At 45.9% G+C, this 20,414-nt stretch overlaps 1 protein-coding gene across 7 annotated transcripts in view; it reads left to right on the top strand.

The window, feature by feature from the left end:
- Positions 1-20,414, top strand: part of LOC128685727 (ankyrin repeat and SAM domain-containing protein 1A) — a 368,909-nt gene that overhangs the window by 31,823 nt on the left and 316,672 nt on the right. For 6 of the 7 annotated variants that reach the window (XR_011392360.1, XM_070088036.1, XM_070088038.1 and 3 more), the window contains 3 exons: positions 250-547; positions 7,215-7,464; positions 18,851-18,964. Coding sequence is in view for 6 of the 7 variants with exons in the window: in XM_070088036.1 (XP_069944137.1) it covers positions 250-547; positions 7,215-7,464; positions 18,851-18,964 (662 nt within the window). In the remaining variant the exon portion in view is untranslated. The remainder of the gene's footprint in view (positions 1-249; positions 548-7,214; positions 7,465-18,850; positions 18,965-20,414) is intronic. The other variant, XM_070088034.1, reaches the window with a different exon arrangement.

Raw genomic sequence — 20,414 nt, 5'->3', positions numbered from 1 at the left:
AAGAGCTCTTGATCCAAGGAACTGGAGCTACCCTCCCCTTCCTTGCATCAGGCTTGATGACCACCCTTTTAAATCCCTACGGGTTTGATTTCCCCGTAAATACTATAAGGAGGTTTGTAGGCAGCGGGGATGCATAGTGTAATAGGACTGGTAGAGATGGTGTTAGGGTCAGGGTTTGTACAGGAAATATTTCTTTTGTGAGGTTTATAATGTTTTCCTGTCTCCCTCCCCTCCCCTCCTGTACTGCAGATGGAGAGAGCATGTGTAGGTTATCAGAGAACAGAGCCAGCAGCCGCGCATCAGACAGAGAGAGTCGGGCTTCCGATAGAGAGAGCAGGGCTTCGGACAGGGAGAGCCGAGCTTCAGACAGGGAGAGTCGAACGTCGGACCGTGAGAGCCGGATATCGGACCGTGACGGGCGAACGTCGGTGGCTAGCCGTGTGTCAGAGGCGACGTCGGACTGGTCCATCTATGACGTGCCGCCTCCACCCAAGACAGTGAGCGGCAGTGACAGAGGCTCCCTCTCCTATCGCAGCCAGACGTCTGAGTAAGTATCCTGTACATTCACTTATTGATACTGAAACATTCTTCACCCTTAGGTCACATATATCCTTGCGCTGCTGTCTGTGCATCATTACTGCATGTACACACACAGGCTGGCTCCATGCCAAATACGAATCGTCGGGTTGTGTGGCAGCAGGTGACACTTTGAGTAACTCTTGCCACACCCTATGCATTCTGTTGATTCGCACCGGCAATAGACGTTTGACCCATCATATCCACCTGTTGTGTGTACTGCTGCTGCCCTCTGTGTAGCTTGGGGCGTGCGGCTGACTGGGCAATACATTTTAACTTTTGTTTTCTATAATTACCTGGGCACATGTAGGGATCTCGGGATGTTTTTTAGAAGAGTCTTTTGACAGTGACAATTTAATGGGATAGGTTGGGTTAGATGCGTCAGGAAACTTTATTAATGCCTCCTGACGTAGGTTGTAGTCACAATGATCCGCCGTTGGAAAGCGCTTTTGGTCATCTGACCAAGGCTTTTGAATGAGTTACTGGTTCATTTCTTAAAAAATTAAAGGTAACATCATTTGGTGGTATTAGTTTTTGGGTTTTGATTATTTAGTGGTACTTTTTTAACCAATGTTGATTATTTTACCATTGTAATTTCTTATTTTTATTCGCATTAGTGGTTTTTATTGCTAATGTTACCCTTGATGTTTTTAATGTGTGGTATTTATTTTTCACTGCCAAGAGTACTGAGTGACTTACCTGGTCAAAGCGCTCTTCAAATTTCATAACCTGCCTGCACCTTGTGTATGTTCGTGGAGAAACAGCTTGTGCACGTGGCGAGTTCTGTAGGTAGATAATCACTTCTGCAGACTACCAAGAGCTGCTCAGTTATCCATGTCTGGACAGTACATACCTACGTGGGATCATATTTCATTGAATCCCTGTCCACAGGCACTGTAATATCCCTGAGTGTTTCGCGCTTCCTTTACTGCACTATCAGCACCATGTAAAATTAAAGTCACAATGAAGGGGAATAAAAGGCACAATGCAAGAATAAAAGGCACAATGCAAGAATAAAAGGCACAATGCAAGAATAAAAGGCACAATGCGAAGAGAATAAAAGGCACAGTTCAGAAACAAGAATATCACCAAACATTGGCTAGAGCCATTCACAACTAACCCTAAAATTCGGAGAGGAAATTTTAAGTGGGGGTTTCAGTCAGTTCAGGATTATTATTAAGTTGGGAAAGGTCACTACACCGTGGCTAGTACAATTCAAAGCTAACTCACAAATTGCAGAAAAAAATAGTCTGAATTTTATCTTAAATTTATGGCTGGTGAATGCACACGTCTTATAAAGTAGTGGCTGAGGAGGGAGGTGTAGTCCAGAGGGGAGTGAATGTACAAGACTGTACAGCTGCAACCACAGTGCTAGATTCCCAGTAAGCGTTCGTCACCTCTATCTTACGTAAATGCAGCAGTTCCTGCCTGACCCAAGGCGGGGTTTACCATTGCACTCCAAATCTGGGCTAATCGCAGGGTTAATAGCCCAATTGGCATATGTAAGATTAGCTTTTAGGAATCTCAACAAATAGGCGTTCCCGACACTATATACACGACATATGTCAGGCCCTTCTCAGAGTTTGCATCACCAGCATGGAACTCACTTTATCAAGCATGTTAAAAAAAAGTGGAAAAAAAGAGCAGAGATTTACAACGAGAGTAATCCCAGAGCTATGCGGTAAGAGCTGAGGAGAGACTACAGGAGCTAAACCTGATAGCAGAGGAAAGAAAGGCTAGGGGAAACAGGATAACGATGTATAAAAACCCAGGGATTGAAAGGGTAGATAGGGACAGGCTGCTCGAGAGGCAGGAAACAGGCACACGAGTGCAAAATTGGAAGCTAAAAAAAAAAATAAAGTGAGTCACAGGGAAGTCAGGAAGTGTTGCTTCAGTCTGAGTGTATCAGGAAGAAGTATGACCTTGACAACGAAATGACAGAAGCAGGATCTACACGCAATTTTAATATTTATGATAGGGATAATGAAACCAGAATAAGATTGTATCCAGTAAGAGTCGGTCAAAGATGCAGGGCTGCTAGCAGTTGAGACTCCACCTCTGCAACAAATAGTTGCGTGTACGTGTACACACACACACACACACACACACACACACACACACACACACACACACACACACACACACACACACACACACACACACACACACACACACACACACAATGTACCAGAGGCACGAGGGGAAGGGGGGACAGAAGGCACCGGCAGACAGGGAAGCACATCCTCGAAGGGAACAGCAAACACAACTGCACACAGACCCCTCAACCCCTCCCACCCTACACCAACCAAACACAATAACAAGAGCCAAGCTACACTCCACATCCACTGTCCCCACCCCTCCCAGCACTAATACTGCCACACCAGCAGACTACCATAATGTTAAGGCCTGCCTACCACACCCACAGCCATCATCAACCCCTCCCACCTCCCAGATTTCAGTCCTAGAGAGGAAGCTGAAGATGTGCACCAACGCAGATGGAATTACAAATAAGAGTGAAGAGTGGCAGGAAAGAATCACTGAGGCATCCCCGGGCATCATAGCAATCGCAGAGACAAGGCTCACAGAAGCAATAACACGAGATCTTTCCATCTAGATATTAGATACTTAGGAAAGAGGGGGGCGGGGGGCGGAGGAGTTGCACTGCTTATCAAGAACCAATGGCTTTCTGAGGAGATGGAATGACTAATCAGAGGGGTAGCAGATAACTGCATAGGAAGACTGCATACTGGGGCCCCAAAAAGTGATGGTAGGAGTGTTGTACAACCTACCACTGAACAAGAGGAGGCCAAAACAGGAATATAATGAGAGCACGAATGATGGTGGACAAACTATCCGACATCACCAGAAGGGCCCACATGAGCAGGACAAAGTTACTCATCATAGGGAATTTCAACCATAAAGAGATTGAGATTGGGAGAATTTGAAGCCACATGGAGAGCCAAGATGCTGGAGACAGTACAAGAAAATTTATGTACCAACATATTAAGGACACGACCAGAGAGAGACAGACAGACAGACAGAGACAGACAGGATATACCAGCATGGCTAGACCTCGTATTCACATTGAGCAGTCAAAAAATAGAAGATATCACACACAAAAGGCCCCTAGGCCCTAGTGACCACATGGTCTCGAGTTTCGAATGCATAGTGGAGTTAACAATGGAGAGTGAAGCAGCACGAGAATGACAGGAGAAGCCAGACTTCCAAAAAGGGGCCTATACAAGTATGAGACAGTTCCTTCATGAGGTGCAGTGGGTAAGCGAGAGGGAAAGACAGTAAATGAAATGGAACACGAGACCACAAAGTGGAGGGAGGCAGTAGAAAAGTTCGTACCAGAGGGCAACAGAACGTCATGTCGTTCACAAATATCAGGAACAGTATCGGCCCTAGGACTGACCCCTGTGGAACCCCTCTCGTCACAGGCGCCCATTCTAACACCTCGCCACGTACTGTGACCCGGAAGACTAGAGTTAGCCCATTGGTTTACCGAGAACTGTGGAGAAGCCAAAGCCAAGTGTGCAAGAGTTTGGTGGAAAAACTAGAGAAGACAAAGCACCCAGGAAAACGAGTTGAGTTGAAGAGCCAGAAATGAATATGCCTGAATAAGGAGAGAAGCCCAGCGTCAATACGAGAATGACATAGCATCAAAAGCCAAATCTGACCCAAAGTTGTTATACAGCCACATCAGAGGGAAAAGAACAGTCAAGGATCAGGTAATCAGGTTGAGGAAGGAAGAAGGGAAGCTCACAGAGAACCACCAGGAAGTATGTGAAGAGCTTAGCTCAAGATTCAGGGAGGTATTCACAGTGGAGACAGAGGCGCTCCCAGAAAATCCAGGTGGTAGGGTGCACCAGCAAGTGCTGAACATAATGCACACAATCGAGGATGAGATGACTAATGAAAATACAAGCGGAAGAGGATAGGATAAGCCTACAAGGGGATCTGGACGGGCTGCAAGCCTGGTCTGACAAATGGCTCCAGGAGTTTAACCCCGGCAAGTGCAAAATTATGACGATTGGGGAAGAGCAAAGGAGACCGCAGACGGAGGACATCCTAAGAGGTCAAAGGCTGCAAAACTCAAGGAAAATTATCCTGGGGTAAGCATCATACTGAGTATATCTCCTGAGGCACACAACCAGTTAACTGCTGCAGTCTATGGGCGCCTGACAATCCTGAGAATAGCGTTTCGACATGTCAATAAGGAGTCATTCATGACGCTATACACCGTGTACGTCAGCCCCATATTGAAGTGTGCAGAGCCAGTATGGAACCCACACCTGGTCAAACATGTCAAGAAATTAGAGAAAGTGCAAAGGTTTACAACAAGACTAGTTCCGGAGCTGAGGGCTTTGTCTTGCGAGGAGACGTTAAGGGAACTCAACCTGACAACACTGGAAGACAGGAGGGATAGGAAGGACATGAAACCATATAAAAACTGAGATTAATTGACAGGGTGGATAGAAACAATGTTTCAGAGATGTGACACAGTAACAAGGGGTCATAACTGGAAGTTGAAAACTCAAATGAGTCACAGGGGTGTTAGGAAGTATTTCTTCAGTCATAGAGTTGTCAGGAAGTGGAACAACCTGGAGAGGGATGTAATGGAGGCAGCATCAATACATAGTTTTAAGAAGAGGTATGATAAAGCTCATGGAGCAGGGAGACAGCGGACCTAGTAGCGACCAGTGAAGAGGCGGGGCCAGGAGCTATGACTCGACCCCTGCAACCACAGGTGAGTATACAGAGAGAGAGAGAGAGAGAGAGAGAGAGCTCCCTATATACCTGGTCTACTTTTCGTTTAGGAGGTACGGTGCCACTTCCACCACGATGCGTGCCTAATACCTCATAATCTCTCGGCCCAAAAGGTGGGGATATTTTCCCTTTCCTATAAATCTGCTGACACTGCCGATGCCAGGGAGAGTATAAATATAGAATGTGAAATATACAAATACTTTGAATAGTTTTACTGGCCTAGTTGATTATTTTTATTTTACGAAAATGAAATGGTAGCGAGAGTATCGAGTTGTTTCTGATGGTATAAATATAACACTATTTGAAACAGAATGTGTATAGAATGTTGAATAATCAAACGATGCTAGCACTCTGTAAGTAACATTACACACACATGGACAAAATAATACAACGCTCACAAGTGTCTGGTTTGTAATCTTACGGTTATACAATCTCAATTCTATCTGTCTGTGTGTGTGTCTCTCTCTCTCTCTCTCTCTCGCCATCAGATGTTCGTTGTAGTTGAGATTATCATGTAATAAAGGGCATTCAGTGAAACCTTTATTAATGAAGGGCCTTTACCGTAATCTTTATTCAGTTTATATATAGTTGTTCCTTGCTAAGAGATCTCCTTGTCATCCGTATTTGTTGTCTTGCTAATTCACAACTCTTTTGTAACTCTTTATTTTCTTAATTTACTACAACTCAGTTTATTTGTTGCGTTAATTTGTTACATCACAGTTTAAGAGTGCGCCACTGTTTTACTGTGGTATTATTATTATTACATTGATGGGGCGCTAAACCTGTATGCATCATACAGCGTCTGGGGGTAATGGAGAGGCACTCAGTCTTGATCCATGGAAAGGAAGAATAGGTGCAGTTCCTTGAAACAAGAGCCTTCACCATTCACGTCTCCTGAGGATGTGGCAGTGGTAAACAATGTTGTAATTCAACAAGTGGAGCACAGTGGTAGCAGCGGCTAGTTTTATCACCACATTTCAGCCAAGGTTGAGTTTCACCGAGCCCAGCTCTGGGTGAAACGTAGTAGTAGTAGTACAAAGACTCCCCTGATGGCAGTGTTTTGTGTGTGTGGCAACACTGGAGGAGCCGACAACGCCAGTCTCAGGGGTTACATGTGCTCAAGTCTGTGGTATTTGCACTTCACATTTCATGCTGAAGACCTCTTGATCCATGGAATTGGAGCTGCCCCTCTTCATTGGATCACACCTGGTTACTTCTTCCTCGGGAGTTGTCATCCCTATGGTTTTAGCGCTTCCTAGTGAATATATCTGAAACTGTATGTTAGAGCCAGCAGAGCGAGACTAGTTGACCAGGCAAGCACTAGACAAGCCTGGCCCGGGGGGGGGGATGTGCAACTAGTAAAACTCTTGTAACACATTAAAGGTATATAGGTGAGTGGAAATAGTAAGCGCGTCTCTCTTTCGCTCAGGAAACTGAGGATCGAGCCTCCACCACGTATTGGGCTGAATGATTCACGTAGGTTTAGCGCTTAATATGATTTATTTATCAAGCTTATATAGCCATCATAACCTGGTTGATCAGACACCTCTGACATTTTGTGTAGTTTCTCTGAGACGACTATTTCTTGCATATATATATATATATATATATATATATATATATATATATATATATATATATATATATATATATATATATATATATATATATATATATATATATATATATCCAAGAAAATTTGTATATTATTGTATTTTTACTGTTATTGCACAGTATTCCTGGGGAAGTGCTAACCTGTAGGGGTCATACAGCGCCTGAGGATTGAGAGAGTAGCTCCATTACCTTGGATGGAGAACCAGTGATCATTAAGTGATGGAGAGTTGTAGTGTGTGTTTTTGTTGCAGATGTGGTGACGACGATGGTCTCTACGAGGTGCCTCCTCCACCTCGCTCCTGCCGCAGCTCTTCTGCCTCGCTCAGGCCCTCTAGGGACTCCCGCCACCTGCGGCCCTCCTCTGACGAGCTCCTGCCGCAGGGGGCGTCCGTGGCCGCAGCCGCCACCAGCCCCGGCAGCACCTCCTCCAGCAGCGCCACCGTCACCAGGCGCACCGCTGCCCCTGCTGGCTCTGACTCCTCCAGCAGTAAGGTAGTAGAAGTGAGTAGCTGTGCATGATGCCGTGCCACCACCACCTTCACCGACCCCAGCAGTAGTTGTGGCAGCAGTCCTACTCTCTGGCATCAGTACAAATACACAAACACACGCACAAACTTCCTGTATCTCCCTATCAATGCACTCTTCTACATCCATGTTCTTCATCCACAGTAGAACATTTCCTACAACCCCCAAGAAAACGTACTTCTCCTCTAGCAAGTACATTACCCCCCCCCCTCCAGTATCATACCCTCCCCACACAGCAAGCACAACACTCTTCCCCCACGTGTCCCTAGCAAGCACAACCCCCAGATATGTCCCTAGCAAGCACAGCCCCCATATATGTCCCTAGCTAGCACATGGCCACCTGTCAAGCAGAAAGCTGTTGTGTATTCGTTATCAAGTCGTTGTTGTGTGTTCATTAGCCATCATTGTGTGTGGTGTGGTTTCTCTCCCCGGGTCCTCTAGTTCGATGGCTAACTCCACTAAATATTACCTCATGAAGTCGGTGTTATATGTTAATGTTAAGATGGAATCACCTGCTAGTGTATTAAAATTAAATAAATAAGGGGACTCTTACTCTGACTTGGAGAGATGTAAGTGGGAACCTACCAGTGTTCGTTGAACTCTTAATACCCCATAGGTGGAACCCATTACTGTGGTAGAAATTGATTTCTGCTAGCACACTGATTTATGTTTAGAAGAGATGTGTTTTAAATAGCACATGTTACCTAGTACTCGTAGAAAGACTCATTTCTGTTCAGTAGTTTTATTACATTAGAAGGAAACTTCTTACTTAATCCCCACTGGGAGAGAACCCCTCCTGTCAGGCAGAGATCGTTGCACCCTTTTGGAGGGAAATTTAAATTTTAGGTAGAGATCTTTGTACCCCTTTGGAAGACACCATTTTGTAGATAGACTCCGGGAAGACCAATAATACTGAATAAAGAAAGAACCCTTAAGAGGCGAGCCACTATTGTTCGATAGAGTCCTTAAAGGACTTAGTGTAGGGTAGAGACTTACTTTCCCTAGAAGGACACCTGTTGCTGTACAGTAGAGACCCCTCACTTCCCCCATTCTCACTTGCCTCGTTTACTGTTACCAGATATACCAGTGAAAGAGCACATATTTATCATTTAGTACTTTACAGTGGTTGACTAATGGGGTGGTGATGATGGCAGTTGTTTATACTGCAGTTTTCGCGCCGTACAGTGGCCACCCAGTGTTGGTGTATACTCTGGCTATTCTTCTGCTACCATTATATTGTATCCAGGGGCTACAATATAATGGTAGTCATTATATTGTAGGTGAGCACGAAGTTGTGGGTGGTGGGGTGCGTTTCATTAGGATCCCGTGCACTGTCATAAATGTAACAACTAAAGTTGGCATCATATGAGCTTGTGGGGTTGCCTCTTGCCGCTATGAGGTTCCATCCCATTGATGCTTTGTTTACACGAGGTTCACACTACCGTAAATGTACAAGCCTGTGTATAAACATGACATCCTCTGAGATTTTGGAGTTGCCGCCTGGCGGCCCTAGGTTGCATCCTACTGATGGTTACCTGGAGGTTACCTGGAGGTTATTCCGGGGATCAACGCCCCCGCGGCCCGGTCCATGACCAGGCCTCCCGATGGATCAGTGCCTGATCAATTAGGCTGTTACTGCTGGCCGCACGCAGTCCAACGTACGAGCCACAGCCCGGCTGATCGGGAACTGACTTTAGGTATCTGTCCAGCTCTTCACTATACGCATAATTTACATTGGGGTTTGCAGTGCCTTGTATACACGAGTTCCGTGCTTCATGGTGTGTGCCGCACTATCTTGCTGTCTACGCTGGTGCCTCCTTTCCTAATTGGGTGTTTCTGAGTTGTGTGTTCTTGCTTAAAGTAATTGTGTGTGTGTGTGTGTGTGTGTGTGTGCGCATGTGTGTGTGCGCGCACGTGTGTGTGTGTGCGCATGTGTGTGTGCGCGCATGTGTGTGTGCACGCATGTGTGTGTGCGCGCATGTGTGTGTGCGCGCATGTGTGTGTGCGCGCATGTGTGTGTGCGCACATGTGTGTGTGCGCGCGTGCGTGGCCTCTAATTGTGCCTGTTGTCAAAGACAATGTGTGCAGTGTGCCCTCTGTGATGTAGTGATATGTTGGCACTCTGTGTTTTGATGCTAAAAGTGTTTTGTTTGTACTCTCGTGCCCCATGTTCCTTAATGTTGATAAAATACAGTAGTTCCCCCACATCCCTTAATGTTGATAAACTAGAATAAAATACTAGATCCTTGTGTCGTTCAGTGTTGATTTTGACTCGTGCTCCGTAATGTTGATACAATGGTTGTCATAGGGAAGGGGTGTGAAGCCGTTTACTTCCCAGTAGGTCATTATACATCACTTGATTTCGATTTAATTAATCCGAGTTTTGAATATGCTGTATTATTACGGTATTAAACACGAAGAGTCAGCCACTTATCATTCTTGAAATAATACTGGCGAAAAAATATATAAAAAATATGAGAAACGCTTATTTATGCTAATAATGAAATTCGGAGAATATGACGTTATTGGAAAAATGAAATCCAGGTTCTTCTATTTTTTTTCGGGGGGGGGGGGGTGAAATATTGCTTCAGTCGTACTCGCCCACTTGGTAGTGTGAAGGGGGAGAGGTGAGAGTGATGGGACTGTCTCGATGAAGTGAGGATAGAGAAGGCTTGGACACCGAGCTTCCTGGAAGTGGATGATCTTGAGACTTGTTTCAGAGGATGAAACCACTCCTGAAACTAGTGCTAAAGAACGCAGGTGGAGGCTTGGATTATCCTGCGGTGGACTATTGACTGTAAGTGTACCTTGCTGCAGCATAATTTGTATTCTCATTTCTCATAGTTGTGTAAGATAATTGTAATAACCCCCATATAGTAATATTATCCCTTCTCAGTAATCTTGTTTAAGTGGTAATCTTTTATTAATTGTTTATTCCCTTTATTTTCATTATCCAGTTAGTAAATAATTGTATTTACTCGTATGTTTGTACATTATTTCCCCCCAGTATTATTTTTCTGATTATAAAGTGATTGATTCCTTGTTTACTAGATTAGCTCTGTAAGGTATATGTTCCTGTTTAATGGAATAGCTCTGAGGCGTATTAATAATATTAAGTGTACATAATTCAGTCAAGACTCGGTAAATTTCAGCGGTGTAAAGCGCTCTATCCTGAGGTGAAGTTCGCACCTCATACAGTGGTTTTTCTGTGTATACTAATACGATAGTGTTCTATAATTTTATATTCAACCTTGGAGTATGTATTTTTGAGTTTGGTATAATTAGCTTGTCTGTGTAAGAATATTTACAGTGACGCCTTCTGTTTCTTTACACTGCTGTTCATTTTTTTTTGTTGTATCCAGCCGTGTGCCATATAAGTAATTGTATATTTTGCGGCCTTGGTGGAGTGGAGACTCCTCGCTCTGCCTGGACAACACACGTGAATTGCCTCTATCCTTCTTGGGACTCTTATTCTTCCTTATCAACTCAGCATATTTATTGCGGCCCTAAATACCAGCTAAGTTTTTTTTCGTGTTGATGAGTTATATAGCTTTTGTAAGCTGGTCACCAACCCAGGTGGGGGGCTGGTGTTTTGCTCTGCTCGGGTTTATACAATAGTTGTACACTTTTACAGCTGGGTTTGAACTCGATCATGAGTTTTTTTTTTGTTTTGTAAATGCAAGTTAGCCGTCCATATGGAAATAAATGGTATAAAATACCGACACAATGGCAATATAAACACAAATGCAGTATAATGTGATCCTTTATTGACTACGTTTCGCCCACACAGTGGGCTTCTTCAAGTCACAAACAGAACTACCTGGGGTGGAAGGAACGCGAGTATTTATAGTCCGGCTGAGGTCAGGTGAAGAATGCTGCATCTGATGATGTACCGAGTTGGGTTGTAGAGTCTAAAAACTTGGGTAGCTTGGAAAGGAGACTGGACAAGTTTGTGAGCAGACCTTCTACAGTGTTCTTATGTGGGATAGCGATGAAGAAGTTTCTTGGCAAGTGGTTCAGCTATGTTATAGAAGCCACTATTCTGGTTGAAGTTGTCGGATATAGAAATAAGTGATGATTCCAGGATTCTTCGGTATTGGGTGTTGTCTTCTGTGGCGATAAGTCTTGAGTTTCTGTAGTTTATCAAGTGGTTGTGTGAATTACGGTGTTGTACGCAGGCATTCCTTGTGTCGTCAGACCTGCTTGCGTATTGGTGTTCTGAAATACGTGTTTGGAGGTCCCTTGATGTTTCGCCCACGTATAACTTGTTGCAGTCATTACAAGGGATTGTGTATACCCCTGCAGAGGATGGAGGCTTGTCCTGCCTACTACTGGTGATGTCCTTGATGGTCGTGGTTGTGGAGGTAGATACTTGGAATGATGTTTTGGCAAAGATGTTGGAAACATGTTTGGCAATGGAGTTGGTGGGAAGGACTATGTATCTCTTCTCGGCAGTGTCTTCTCTGGGTGTGTTGAAGATGTTTAGACTCTACAACCCAACTCGGTACATCATCAGATGCAGCATTCTTCACCTGACCTCAGCCGGACTATAAATACTCGCGTTCCTTCCACCCCAGGTAGTTCTGTTTGTGACTTGAAGAAGCCCACTGTGTGGGCGAAACGTAGTCAATAAAGGATCACATTATACTGCATTTGTGTTTATATTGCCATAGCCGTCCATATCTTCACAAAAAATAATTATTCCTTGTGCAAGTTAATATTTAGGAAGATATACATAATTCCTTTTAATTAAGTATGTTAGAATGCACCCCGGAGATGTGTTCAGGCACGTAACACACCTGGTAAATCACGGCTCATAAACCTTTACAAGGACAGTTCCAAATACGAGTCCATTAGAGTTATGTCTTCTCGTTGTAATACTTGTGAAAATCACTGCGGAATAATTATTACGTTAAGGTTCGGTGAGGCTTGTGTGACATTAGGTTATGTTAAGTTACATTAAGTTTCATTACATTAGATTCAATTAAGTTAGGGTTTTCCATTTGCTCTAAGAACAGTCTCAGTTGCAGTACTCATTTTATAATTAATCATTAATCTTTTTTTTTTTTTAACTTTCCTCTCTGCACCGCGAGATGTAGACTTGTAAATAACGTAAGCTGAGGTGAACATTAAACGGAAGCATCTCAATAACAGGTGATCACTACACAGTGGTTCAAGCATATGTGTAGTCTTCTGCACAGTGTTGTTGTACATGTGTAATATTATGTGTAGAGGTGCTATACATGTACATATTTTGTAGTGTTGTACATATGCAATATTATGCACAGAAGTGCAGAATATGTAATCGGCTCATTCTCTCTCTCTTTCTCTCTCCTTTTTCTTTTGCGTTACCTGTGTGTGGGTGGAGAGAGTGCTCGTCATCTGTAGTAAGCTTGGTACAGTATACATCATAACACGCAGGGGTTTTAATTGCAGTCGATTATTGCTGATTCTTATTCCTGATCATGTTTTATGTGGATATTACCCATGAGAAGAATGGGAAAGATTTCCCATGTCTAAACGTGTTAGTGATTACTGCATCTTACAATGTATACAATATATTGTGAAAAATTCTGGGAATTGGCGTATAGTGACGATATACATTCTGATAGGTGGCGTATAATTTTGCCTCTACGTACAATCTACGTAAATATACGAACCAAGAGCTAGAGCTCACTCCCACGAGAAACTAAGTCAAAAGAGCGATTCAGCGGGGGATGGGATGCTGTGATGTCGATGAAGCTTTCTTGAATGCAGGTAACTTCTGCTACCCTCTTCTGATCAACCCTGACTACCTGCCATCACCTCAGACGCTGTGCTTTAACGTTTCTCATAATTATAAAGCACAAAGAGAGTGGAGTCGCGTCGCATTTTGTGCTGCTTCTCTCCTAATGTTTACTATCATGTGAAATATGTGATTAATTTTTTCAGTTGGACTCTGATGTTATCCCGTGTTTGTTAACGCTGCAGTCGTGTGTTGGTCAGTGCTGCAGTAGTGTGTTTGTCAGTGCTGCAGTAGTGTGTTGGTTAATGCTGCAGTCGTGTGTTGGTCAGTGCTGCAGTAGTGTGTTGGTTAATGCTGCAGTCGTGTGTTTGTCAGTGCTGCAGTCGTGTGTTGGTCAGTGCTGCAGTCGTGTGTTTGTCAGTGCTGCAGTCGTGTGTTGGTCAGTGCTGCAGTAGTGTGTTGGTTAATGCTGCAGTCGTGTGTTGGTCAGTGCTGCAGTAGTGTGTTGGTTAATGCTGCAGTCGTGTGTTGGTCAGTGCTGCAGTCGTGTGTTGGTCAGTGCTGCAGTCGTGTGTTGGTCAGTGCTGCAGTCGTGTGTTGGTTAATGCTGCAGTCGTGTGTTGGTCAGTGCTGCAGTCGTGTGTTGGTCAGTGCTGCAGTCGTGTGTTGGTCAGTGCTGCAGTCGTGTGTTGGTCAATGCTGCAGTCGTGTGTTGGTTAATGCTGCAGTCGTGTGTTGGTCAGTGCTGCAGTCGTGTGTTGGTCAGTGCTGCAGCAGTGTGTTGGTTAATGCTGCAGTCGTGTGTTGGTCAGTGCTGCAGTCGTGTGTTGGTCAGTGCAGCAGTCGTGTGTTGGTCAGTGCTGCAGTCGTGTGTTGGTCAGTGCTGCAGCAGTGTGTTGGTCAGTGCTGCAGCAGTGTGTTGGTCAGTGCTGCAGTCGTGTGTTGGAAAGTGCTGCAGCAGTGTGTTGGTTAATGCTGCAGTCGTGTGTTGGTCAGTGCTGCAGTCGTGTGTTGGTCAGTGCTGCAGCAGTGTGTTGGTTAATGCTGCAGCAGTGTGTTGGTCAATGCTGCAGTCGTGTGTTGGTCAGTGCTGCAGTCGTGTGTTGGTCAGTGCTGCAGCAGTGTGTTGGTTAATGCTGCAGCAGTGTGTTGGTCAATGCTGCAGTCGTGTGTTGGTCAGTGCTGCAGCAGTGTGTTGGTTAATGCTGCAGCAGTGTGTTGGTCAATGCTGCAGTCGTGTGTTGGTCAATGCTGCAGTCGTGTGTTGGTCAATACTGCAGTCGTGTGTTGGTCTCCTCCCATGGGAGACTTAAGTCTCGAGACACTCCCCAGATAGGGAGCCAAGGCCGGGTCACCACTACTTGGAAAAGACCCGGGCCGGGAGAGTACCGGCGAATAAAAAAAAAAAAGTATAAAAGTAATCTCAGTATAAAACAGTATTATAGACAAAGCCAATCAGTGGGTAAGTGACAATACTGTCGATCCTAATAAACCGAATCGTCCAGTTTGTCCTATTTGGCAAGGGTTCACTTTGCAGAATAAGCCGAATTAAAATTATTTTTTGCCATAAGTCGGAGAAAAAATATGTATAATCGATTTTAAGGAATAGTAAATAAATTAGCCTATGATATACATACAATTTAGCTAAAAAAAAAGGAAGTTTATGGGAGGTTAGGTGAGAATTCTGTGTTTTGGTCAAAAAATAAAAATCTTTATATTACTGTTAGTGACAATAAATAGCTATCAATATGTAAAAAAAATTGGAAAAGTTTAACTTTTAAGGGAGTTCGGCTTATTTAGTACGACAGTACCATGATGTTCAGCAGTGACAAATGTCACCTGCTGAACTATGGGAGGAATGAAGACCCCCCACCCCCCCACCCCGAGCCAGCATGATATACAGAACCGCCCTGCTGAGGTATGGGAGGAATGAAGACCCCCAGAGTCAGCATAATAGTATACAGAACGCAGGCAGAACATAGAACTTGAGGAACAAGTAAAAGACCTGGAAATAAATATGTCGGAGGATCTGCCATGTGGAAATGTAGTAAGGCAAATGTAGTGAAGGTGTGGAAAATGACAGAGTGGATTATGAGAAGTTTCAAAACAGAAGCAACACCGATAATGGTACGTGTCAAATCACTTGTGCTTTCACGACTTAAATAGTTTTCCGTGTTCACAGCTGATTTCAAGCCGAGAGAGAGAGAGCGCTGAGCAGAGCAGAGCAGAGCAGAGCTGAGCTGGAAATTGTACAAAGATATACTGCCACATAATCAGGAAAACCTCTAAATTGGTGGGAATGCCTCAAAGCACCAGGATTGTTCTGTCAGGAAGGGAGAAGAGAGAGAACTGATAATACGTACATGGAAGGTACATAACTATAGCAATTCACCGGACTGAAAGATACAGGGTAAAGTTTGGAAGAAACCCACTGAAGAGTACGGAGGCCATGGGCACGATTTTAGACACATGTGAAGCACTTAGGTATCTTCAGTAAGGACACGTTTCGCCACACAATGGCTTCATCATTCCTATACAAAGAAGAATGGTGAAGATCAGAATTAGTCCATCAGCCTGAAGTCGATGTTATCAGTCCATCAATCTTTTTAAGACTGATGGACTGATAATATCGACTTCAGGCTGATGGACTGATTACCTCAAACTACTCCTGATCTTCACAATTCTTCTTTGTATAAGACTGACAAGCCACTGTGTGGCGAAATGTTTCCTCAGTGAGGATACCCAAGTGCTGCACATGTCTGATTTATCAACTGTGTTAACATTCTTGGTTCAACGCACTTCATCAGATACCAGAAATACTGCTGCGACGAAGACAGTTTTTCAAGATGCTGGGCAACTTCCGTCTACACGTTCCGAATCAGCCGGTGTGAGCATGCGGGCCACTAGCACAATCAGCTTGGTTGACCAGGCGGTCAACAGAGAAGTCTGGCCTCGGACCGGGCTGCGGGGAAAGGGCAGTGAGTGCTCTCAAAACCGGTCTCCGTGCGTATTATAGCATCCCACAGTGCGTATTATAGCATCCCACAGTGCGTATTGTAGCATCCCACAGTGCGCATTATAGCATCCCACAGTGCGTATTGTAGCATCCCACAGTGCGTATTATTGCATCCCCCAGTGCGTATTGTAGCATCCCACAGTGGGTTTTGTATGATCCCACAGTAAGTATTGCAACATCCCACAGTGGGTGTTGTAGCATAACATTGGGTATGTGAATTTCCCATAATGTGTTTTGCAGCCTTCCACAGTAGCTATTACAGCATAACAGTGGGTATGTTAACCTCCTATAGTGCATATTGCAGCATCCCCCAGTGGATATTGCAACATTCCCCAGTGGGTGTTGCAGCATCTCACATTGGGTATTGCAACATCCCACATTGGGTATTGCAACATCCCACATTGGGTATTGCAACATTCCACAGTGGGCATTGCAGCATCCCACAGTGGGTGTTGCAGCATCCCACGGTGTTACAGCATCCCACGGTGGGTGTTGCAGCATCCCACGGTGGGTGTTGCAGCATCTCACGGTGGGTGTTGCAGCATCCCACTGTGGGTGTTGCAGCAACCCACAGTGGGTGTTGCAGCATCCCACGGTGGGTGTTGCAGCATCCCACGGTGGGTGTTGCAGCATCCCACGGTGGGTGTTGCAGCATCTCAGTGGGTGTTGCAGCCTCCCACGGTGGGTGTTGCAGCATCTCACGGTGGGTGTTGCAGCATTTCACGGTGGGTGTTGCAGCATTTCACGGTGGGTGTTGCAGCATTTCACGGTGGGTGTTGCAGCATTTCACGGTGGGTGTTGCAGCATCCCACGGTGGGTGTTGCAGCATCCCTCGGGTGTTGCAGCATCCCACTGTGGGTGTTGCAGCATCTCACTGTGGGTGTTGCATCCCACTGTGGGTGTTGCAGCATCCCACTGTGGGTGTTGCAGCATCCCACTGTGGGTGTTGCAGCATCCCACTGTGGGTGTTGCAGCATCCTACGGTGGGTGTTGCAGCATTCCACTGTGGGTGTTGCAGCATCTCACTGTGGGTGTTGCAGCATCCCACGGTGGGTGTTGCAGCATCCCAAGGTGGGTGTTGCAGCATCCCAAGGTGGGTGTTACAGCATCCCACGGTGGGTGTTGCAGCCTCCCACGGTGGGTGTTGCAGCCTCCCACGGTGGGTGTTGCATCCCACTGTGGGTGTTGCAGCCTCCCACGGTGGGTGTTGCATCCCACTGTGGGTGTTGCAGCATCCCACGGTGGGTGTTGCAGCATCCCACGGTGGGTGTTGCAGCCTCCCACGGTGGGTGTTGCAGCATCCCACGGTGGGTGTTGCAGCATCCCACAGTGGGTGTTGCAGCATCCCACGGTGGGTGTTGCAGCATCCCACGGTGGGTGTTGCAGCATTTCACGGTGGGTGTTGCAGCATCTCACGGTGGGTGTTGCAGCATTTCACGGTGGGTGTTGCAGCATTTCACGGTGGGTGTTGCAGCATTTCACGGTGGGTGTTGCAGCATTTCACGGTGGGTGTTGCAGCATTTCACGGTGGGTGTTGCAGCATCCCACGGTGGGTGTTGCAGCATCCCTCGGGAGTTGCAGCATCCCACTGTGGGTGTTGCAGCATCCCACTGTGGGTGTTGCAGCATCCCACTGTGGGTGTTGCATCATCCCACTGTGGGTGTTGCAGCATCCCACTGTGGGTGTTGCAGCATCCCACTGTGGGTGTTGCAGCATCCTACGGTGGGTGTTGCAGCATTCCACTGTGGGTGTTGCATCTCACTGTGGGTGTTGCAGCATCCCACTGTGGGTGTTGAAGCATCCCACGGTGGGTGTTGCAGCATCCCACGGTGGGTGTTGCAGCATCCCACGGTGGGTGTTGCAGCATTTCACGGTGGGTGTTGCAGCATTTCACGGTGAGTGTTGCAGCATTTCACGGTGGGTGTTGCAGCATCCCAAGGTGGGTGTTGCAGCATCCCAAGGTGGGTGTTACAGCATCCCACGGTGGGTGTTGCAGCCTCCCACGGTGGGTGTTGCAGCCTCCCACGGTGGGTGTTGCAGCATCCCACTGTGGGTGTTGCAGCCTCCCACGGTGGGTGTTGCAGCATCCCACTGTGGGTGTTGCAGCATCCCACGGTGGGTGTTGCAGCATCCCACGGTGGGTGTTGCAGCCTCCCACGGTGGGTGTTGCAGCATCCTACGGTGGGTGTTGCAGCATCCCACGGTGGGTGTTGCAGCATCCCACGCTGGGTGTTGCAGCATCCCACGCTGGGTGTTGCAGCATCCCACGCTGGGTGTTGCAGCATCCCACGCTGGGTGTTGCAGCATCCCACGCTGGGTGTTGCAGCAGCCCACGCTGGGTGTTGCAGCAGCCCACGCTGGGTGTTGCAGCAGCCCACGCTGGGTGTGTCAGTATGATTGTGGTGACTCATCTGATGTATATTTTGTTTTTGAACTTGTTCCATATTTTATGAGGTATTACTAATGAAATCTGTGTCTTCTCTCCCTCTCTTCCCACGCCTTCATCCACGTGATCGCCGTCCCCACGCTCGTCTTGAACACCCACACCACGCCCACACCTACACCACGCCCACATCTACATTCGCCTTCTGACCTCTGGACCTCTGTGCCGCCCACACCAGCCGTTGCCGCCGCCCAAGCCACCCCGGCGGTCAATGTGCCCACCCTCCCCGACCCCGGACGCTGATCAAGAAGCGCCCACCTACGAAACTATTTACTTTAAGGGTCAAGACCAGGTGAGCTGTGAGAGATTATCTGCTTTTGTTTACATGTGTGTGTGTAGTTGTCTGAGTAGTTACCCTGTTTATAAACCTGTTTGTAGTTGTCGGTGTGTAGTTTGTTCCAGTCTACACTGTTTGGAGTTACAGAAGCTGGACTGATTACCTCCCATTTTCAAGGCGCTGTATAACCCTCCAACAGCTTTAGCGGTGTCTTTTCAATGAAATAATTCACTTTGCCTGTATCTTAAAGACATTCTCATCCATGGTGAACCCTTAACGTGTTGAACAAGTCACTTCTCTGATGTAGCGTGTTGAACAAATCACTTGTCTGATGTAGCGAGTTGAACAGGTATCGTCCATGGTTGAAAGAGGTAATGAGAAGAAGGTAACTCAGAGACTTGCAGCAGAGCAAGACTTGATTACTCAACATTTCGCTCAAAGATGAACGCTTTTAAAAACGTTTAGATCAAAGATGATCGTTAGCAAGTCACGACATGATGACGCGTAAGACTTAGCAGTTGACAGGTGGATTCATTTGACTGGTAGATTAATTTGACAGGTGGATTCATTTGACAGGTGGATTCATGACACGCTGATTTATTTGATAGGTGGAGTCGGTGGATAACCGTGTTTGTTTATTGGATAGGTGCATTTAATGGATGGATGGATTTATTGCATAGGTGGAGTAGATGGATTTATTTGAGTTGTATTCAGACTTCCCATTTGAGAACTGCAGTTTTTGAAGACTAAGCCTAATAGAATTGCAGTTTCTGGAGACTAGGCCTAATTAATAGAGCTGCAGTTTTGCCTTTGTAGTCTCCTCTGCTTTATCAGTGCTTTCTCAGGCCTAAAATGTGTTAGTTTCATAATTTTAGTCTTGTGATGAATGGTTTGAAAACCGACAAGTTGAAGATTGAGACGCTTATGCAACATATGGGAATCTTTATTTAGGAAACGTTTCGCCACACAGTGGCTTCATCAGTCCAATACAAAACAGAAAGGTGTAAGGAGAGGAGTAGTTTGAGGTAATCAGTCCCTCAGCCTGGAGTCGATGTGTTCAGTCCATCAATCTTGTAGAATGTACAGCATAGGGCCGTAGACGTGGCATCAAGATCCCATGATGCAGTGTCTGACAGTTGTGATGACACTGCAGCATCATGGGATCTTGATACAAAGAATTCTTCAAACTTGTCCAACCTCTGGACGAAGACCTACTTCGACTAGTGGATGGTACCACTATGACCCCGCCTCCTGCTTCGCCTCACCTCACTACAGTATATAAGACACGTCTACGGCCCTATGCTGTACATTCTACAAGATTGATGGACTGAACACATCGACTCCAGGTTGAGGGACTGATTACCTCATACTCCTCCTCTCCTTACACATTTCTGCTTTGTATTGGACTGATGAAGCCTCTGTGTGGTGAAACGTTTCCTAAATAAAAATTCCCATATGTTGCATG

Source organism: Cherax quadricarinatus, chromosome 23 (genome assembly GCF_038502225.1).
Source record: "Cherax quadricarinatus isolate ZL_2023a chromosome 23, ASM3850222v1, whole genome shotgun sequence".
NCBI classification, from domain to species: domain Eukaryota; kingdom Metazoa; phylum Arthropoda; class Malacostraca; order Decapoda; family Parastacidae; genus Cherax; species Cherax quadricarinatus.
The sequence above is the reverse complement of the archived record's forward strand: the minus strand, read 5'-3'. Positions and strand labels throughout refer to the sequence as shown.